The sequence below is a fragment of the Pollachius pollachius genome, assembly GCF_949987615.1.
Source record: "Pollachius pollachius genome assembly, chromosome: 7".
Taxonomy (NCBI): domain Eukaryota; kingdom Metazoa; phylum Chordata; class Actinopteri; order Gadiformes; family Gadidae; genus Pollachius; species Pollachius pollachius.
This window is the reverse complement of record NC_136940.1, coordinates 11,887,702-11,893,807: the sequence shown is the minus strand read 5'-3', so window position 1 is coordinate 11,893,807 and position 6,106 is coordinate 11,887,702. Positions and strand designations below refer to the sequence as shown.

The 6,106-nt window shown below is 43.6% G+C and overlaps 1 protein-coding gene across 6 annotated transcripts in view; it reads right to left on the bottom strand.

Annotated features, from left to right (window-relative positions):
• Window positions 1-1,181: 1,181 nt before the first annotated feature.
• Window positions 1,182-6,106, bottom strand: part of suco (SUN domain containing ossification factor) — a 53,786-nt gene continuing 48,861 nt past the window's right edge. For 4 of the 6 annotated variants that reach the window (XM_079739859.1, XM_079739861.1, XM_079739862.1 and 1 more), the window contains 3 exons: window positions 5,883-5,974; window positions 5,086-5,141; window positions 1,182-4,642 (listed from right to left, as the gene is read on the bottom strand). In XM_079739859.1, the coding sequence (XP_079595985.1) occupies window positions 4,055-4,642; window positions 5,086-5,141; window positions 5,883-5,974 (736 nt within the window). In that variant the 3' untranslated portion in view covers window positions 1,182-4,054. Of the gene's footprint in view, window positions 4,643-5,085; window positions 5,645-5,882; window positions 5,975-6,106 lie in introns of those variants that run through there. The other 2 variants (XM_079739860.1, XM_079739863.1) reach the window with 2 other exon arrangements.

The following is a 6,106-nucleotide window of genomic DNA, read 5'->3' as shown; positions in this document are numbered from 1 at the left end:
TGTCAAGCATTCATCTTTCTGTCTCCAATCTAAGAAGTTCCTGGTGACAGCCAAGTTTAGAGCACTTTTCAGCAGGGGCATTCACTGGTGATGCTGCTTCTGCTTTCAGGTTTCCATCATCCGGCTCCACTGGCTCTATCAGGTCGAGCACAATGAAAGTCTCAGCTAAACAAACAAAAACACAGAAGACATGAAACAAATTAATAGAAGGATATCCACAGATGTATATGCCAGACAAAGACAACGTTTTTTTTTTTTAACGTTATAGAGACTATTTCATTGCTGCGATTAATGGCGTTGAACAGAGGGTCGTGACACATTATTGTAACCTGCTAACGTTATTAATATTATACATTTTTTTATAAAATTTAGGTAACGAACTATGGTTACTAGTTAACGTTACTTACTTTCGGTTTCTGTCGCTGTATTCCTCTCTACTGCGCCGTCATCGTCGTATGGGTTGGGGAGGGGGGAAATCTGCTGCGGGATCATATCAATGATTTTCTTTGATAGAGGTGGTGGTCCTCCGCCAGTTTTAAACATCCCCCTCCTCTCTTCTGCCGCATCCTTTTTTGCCTTTGCCTTGAAGTTTTTCCAGCAAGCTTTCAGTTGCGTCTTGTCTCTCGTCTCCTTAATGCCAGTTGAGCCATCGAAGCACTCCGCTTACATGACCCAGGTCTCCTCCTTCTTGTCCAGCGTAACGCTGTCATTCCTCTTATCCTCAATTAAAACCCCATACTCCTCCATCAATTCCGACAGCAACATCTTTTCAAATGTCGAAAAGTTCGATCCTCTTTGACGTGCCATATCTTAATAAAGTTAACAAGTGTTTTAGTGTGAAGTGTAACAGTTAAGGTAAAATAACGGTTAGCTTCATTCAAAAAGTGAGCTCGTATTCACGAGCCCTCTCGTGAACCGTTGTTTTTTTCACGATGTAGGCTAGAAAAAACGAGACCACAATTTAAAATTGCGGATTATATTGTGTTATTTGTTCACATTTGGCCGGAATCTATCATGGCAGACACTGAACAAAAACTAATCCTATTTTAATCCTTGTTTAAACTAGGTTAAGTAATCCAGAGTTAAAACTAAGATGTGCAACGCATCTGATTAATTATAAACCAGTTTAAACCTAGATTTACTAGCAGTCTGACATGTCGAAACACTGAAAGCAGCGCAAGTCAAAGACAACAAAAACGTTTTTATTTAAGAAAATTCACAGTTTCTAATGGCACTACAGTTTGTTGTAGTTACTCTCACTCCTACTGTGCAAGTCTTCACAGAGAGAGAGAGAGAGAGAGCGGGTGAGGGGTAACAAGAAAAAAAAACCTGCAGCTTTAAAAGATCGTCACACTTGACAATACGAGGTTGAATAGAAAAATAAAATGGTGACATTAAAACAAAAAAAAGGCATAAGGAGTTATACAAAGTGCACACAGAAATCCTTGGATTACCGGGATCCATCGCTCTATATTCAGCATGTAATGGGATCAACAAAATCAACACAATGACTCTCTCTCATGACTCACAGACATGGGCAAACAGGAGAGTAACAGCGAGACACTCTCACATGCAGGTCAATACTATCACTCAATCAAAAGTGAATACACAATCACAGTCCCGTTTAAACATTGTGTTCCGATCCATACCCAATTCTCAATTAGATCACTTAAGTAAAAACGTTAACATGATTCATGTCCTAATTCTTCCCAAACCACGGGCATGGCTATTAGGGGAGGGCAGACACATACGCTACATGAGTGAAGAAGATGATGAGGGAGAGAAGACAGGTAAAAAGTAAAGCAAGCAATAATGTAGAAGATGCATACATGTATGGAACAATTAGCCAGGATCAAATGTTCAATCCCTCTACAGGAACTTGGTTTAGTCAAAAGAGCAAAAAAGAAGTGCAGTGAAATACATGTGCGATGGAGCAGAGAGGTGGACGCAGGACAACAATCTCAATTTAAATTTAAAAAGAGGTGGGGAAGATGAGCCCCGCAGCCTACATCTCAAATAGTCAAAACTCCAGGCCCAACGAGATAAGTAGCCATTCAGAAAACACAAATAGGTGCTTATTTCTCATTCATAGAATCATTGCAGGGAATGCCCATTCAGTGATTTCTCAGTCAATCAGTAGAGTAATAGATTCTTTATAATGTTGGAGCGGTTTAGCGTCTCGGATTACCAGGGGGTCCGCCTGTGCTTCATTATACGTGGTAAGAAACCGAGACTGACAGCGAGAGCAAGACACACAAAAGCATCTTTAATTTCGGTGGATTTGCCTTTCTTCATGTTACTTCCAAAGCGCCCATGACACAATCAAGAGGAGAAGTCTCACCCATACCCACAAGCTTCTGTGAGGAGTCAGACAATAAATAAAGCTAGAATTATGTCCTTTATGTAAACCTGTTCAGGGCATGTGACATTGGTAGATAACTGGTTAAGGGAAACTAGGGAGTTTCTCTCAGGGAGTGCTGTGGATTCAGAGTCAAAGACCATTGAGCCATTTCCCAGAAAGATACAATATATTAATACATCTACTTAAAAAAAAGGTGCTTTGCTTATTGCCCATTAGTGAGCACTAGTACTGTTGAGTATAATATTGCATTTTTCCCAGGAAACCTGTGTGTCCAGTCCCCCCCCCCGCCCCCAGTCTCCCAAGACACTGAGGCAGGGTTGACTACATTGTGTGGAAGATTCTGTAAAGATAAGGCATTTAAATAAATAAATAGTTAAATACAAGTCCATCGGCGTCCATCACCGAGTACCAGGAGCGCTTGTCTGAAAGAAAAGTGTGTAATCCTCAGAACACGAGGTCATAGCTCATGTGGTCTCTGTATGTTTTCTCACCCCCATTGGATGCCTGCTTCCATTCAAACAAACCAATCCTTGTGTCGATATGTGTTGCGACTCGGCTGCGTGTCACATTTACAAAGAGATTCACCCTCTATGCTTTACCCAGTTAGACCTGCCTCGCAAGCTATACGTACCACGTCAACCATTACAGTAAATATCTCATAAGGGCCGTTGCCATTTATGTAAGCATGTATGAAAATTGGGAAAGTATTGGATTGGGGCCCAGCCCCAAAAAGCATGAAAAGTTTTTCATGGTAGAATGGTTAGGTTTCTGAGACTGCTTCAGTTGATTTTATAGCCTGAGCTTAGTTAGTTAGTTAAACATTAACCTGGACAGAATAACACATCCGCATCACTGATCATCCGCACACTGAGCACATTTCGTCATTCAGCTACAAAAAGTTGGGCTTGGAGTTGACAAGAAAGATAATAAATAAGAAAGACAGAAAAGTAAATATAGAAAGAGATAGGGCCTGATGATTGTTAATGGTCAAAACGCTGGTCCCATATGAAAAAAGAGTGGAAAGATATATTATATAAAAGAAAAAATGGAAGTGAAAGATGGAGGGACAGGGAACAGTTCTGCTGGGTTCCACTGATGAATCACATTTCATCAGACGGAGCATCTGTTCTCAGTTCCCCAACGATGCAATTCGTTTGATCCAGCGTTGGGCTGTCAAAGGCAGGAGGAAATAACAATAAAAAAACAATGTGCTATCCTTAGTGGAGACAGCGCACTCACATTTCAATGGGTTGGACTATTCATGTTTCATGCCCCCACACCAAAATCGTGTCTCGGTTAATGTCTCCCCAAAAAAGAAAACTTAACAAAATATAACCTGGTACGGAAAGACAAAAGACAAATCTCTCAATTTCATGTTTTCACCACTAAAAGCTCTCGAACTTATAAAAAGGCACGTGACCACCTCAGAGGTCTCTGACAGGGGTGTGTGTTTGTGTGTGTTTAAAGTAGTTTACGGAGTGTATGATGCTCAGTTAATACCAGCCATTCTAGTTCCTCAACGCACATGGCTGCTGTAGTCTTTTTATAGAGACGACAAGGCGCCAGGCTTATCCCAGAAACCGGTAGAGTCAGCTAGCAGTGCTGTGTGTGGCTTTGGGTTCAAAAAGTTGTGTGCAGGGGACTCACAAAACCATGATCACTCTGATGTGCGTCTGTCTGTCCAAATGTTATTCAGACATGCCCAGTGACCTCGGTGACACTGATAGACCCCACGCTGATATCCTTGTTTCCCTTGATCAATTTTTGCAGGCTTGGTAGAGAGCCGACCACCCCCTCTGGCACGGAGGGGAACTGCAGCTCAGACTGCCGCGACTTCCGCCGCTGCACCGAGCGCTTCACCTGGCGGGGCTTGGCTGTGGGGTCCCGGTGCAGCGGGAAGGGTAGGGCCTGGTCGATGTACATACCCGGCGACAAGGAGGAGAAGCTGAGGGAGGGCGGGGGGAGGCGGCTGGTGTAAGACTCTTCCGAGTGGGTGGAGGAGCTACAGCTGCTGCTGCTGCTTCCGCCGGTCTCCACAGACGACGGCCTGAAAGCGAGCGTCAACGTCACATCCTCCACGGGGACACCGGCGTACTGAGGGAGGGGATTAGGGGGTGACTGAGGAGGAGGTGGGGGGAGGAGGGCTGGAAGAGGAGGAGGGGCAGACAGGCAGCGATGGAAGCCGTTGCACTTGGGACCACCATTGGCCATGGGGCTCGAGGGGCATGGCACCATCAGCGCCTCAACCTTCTCCGATGGCTTCGTCTTACACCGCTTTTTCTATGGGGGAAAAATATATAATGAATAAAAATAATGACTCAAGATTGTGATTCATCAAGGCCAAATCAATCCACAGTCAAGCCAAGCACTAGTAGTTAGTACTGATATTATTGACAGTCCTACTTTGGGTGGTGATGCTGGGGGGAGAGCAGAATGGACAATAACAACAACACTATTATGTTCAGAAAGTTTCTGACATATACATAAACACTGTCTTTCGCAATAACAGGTCACTATCCTTTTTCGTGACGTCATGGCACTGTTCCTGGGTTTAAGGTTACAAGAAGAATAATAAGGATACTGGCCAAGGTGCAGAGACAGGAAGGAGGGAGACCAAGTGACACCTACTGACTAATTTGTCTCTACTCCCGACTGACACCAAAACAAACACTCAACATGGCCGCCAAAGGCCCCACAGTAGCGGTTTAGGGTGAACACTGTACCTTTTTCTCTGGAGAAAACCTTAGAGGTTCTACAATGTACAAGTCATCTGGACCTACTGAACAGGGGAGAGAGGGCCTCGGTTAATGATGGAATGGCAAACAGGAACACGTACATGTAACAAGCATGAAATGACCTTGCAAGTAGTGGCTGGGTTTGAAGATACGTGGAGATGTATAACATACACAAAAGATGAACCGAATGCTTAGAAATGCATATAATTCCATAAAAATAAGGTTTATTGTTGACGTTCAAACTAAAACTAGTCGCTTCTGCGACGTGTGTCGTTCTTCTCAACCTATCATTACTACTTGCAAATGTCGACCATGAGCCAGCCCAAAGCATTGCATCTATTATTATACTCCTGCACATTGACACAAGCTGGCAATGACTCTCTCAAAGCAAAGATCCACACAATCACAGACACAAAGTGGAGGGGGCTCTGAGGAGAGGGAAAGGGATATGGAGTTTCAAGTTCTGTGAGTGAAAGGCTTTTTTCTTTCAGGAAATGTGCCGGCCGCTCCCTTTGGGAAACCCGTGGCTCCCATTTCACACTCCACACTGTCTTCCGTAGGGGATCAGATAGGTGGACACGGCCATCACAAGGAAAGACAGAGAGGGTAGTCAAGAGAATGTAGATGGAGGGAGATGTTAACTAATTCTAGTAACAGGGCAAGTGAAGAAGACACAAGAAACTAGAATCTCATGTGATATGCGTGGGAAGTGTGTGACTCAAATTACCTCTTAGAAGTATGTGTGTGTATGTGTATGCGTGTGCATGTGGAAGAGGAGTTCCTACCATCTGTAGACGACAGCTGAAAGGACTTGGAGCGAACAAGAGGACAGGTCACTCTTCGCATAAGACTCATATCATCATATGACGAAAAACATCTAACACAAACACAGGGAGGACAGTAGAAACAAAATTACTAATGTTTAATGTAAAGTTGAATTAAATCATAGGCTTAACGTGCATGTTTGTGAAAGTGTGTGAACGTGTGAATGCACGTACATGTACTTTAA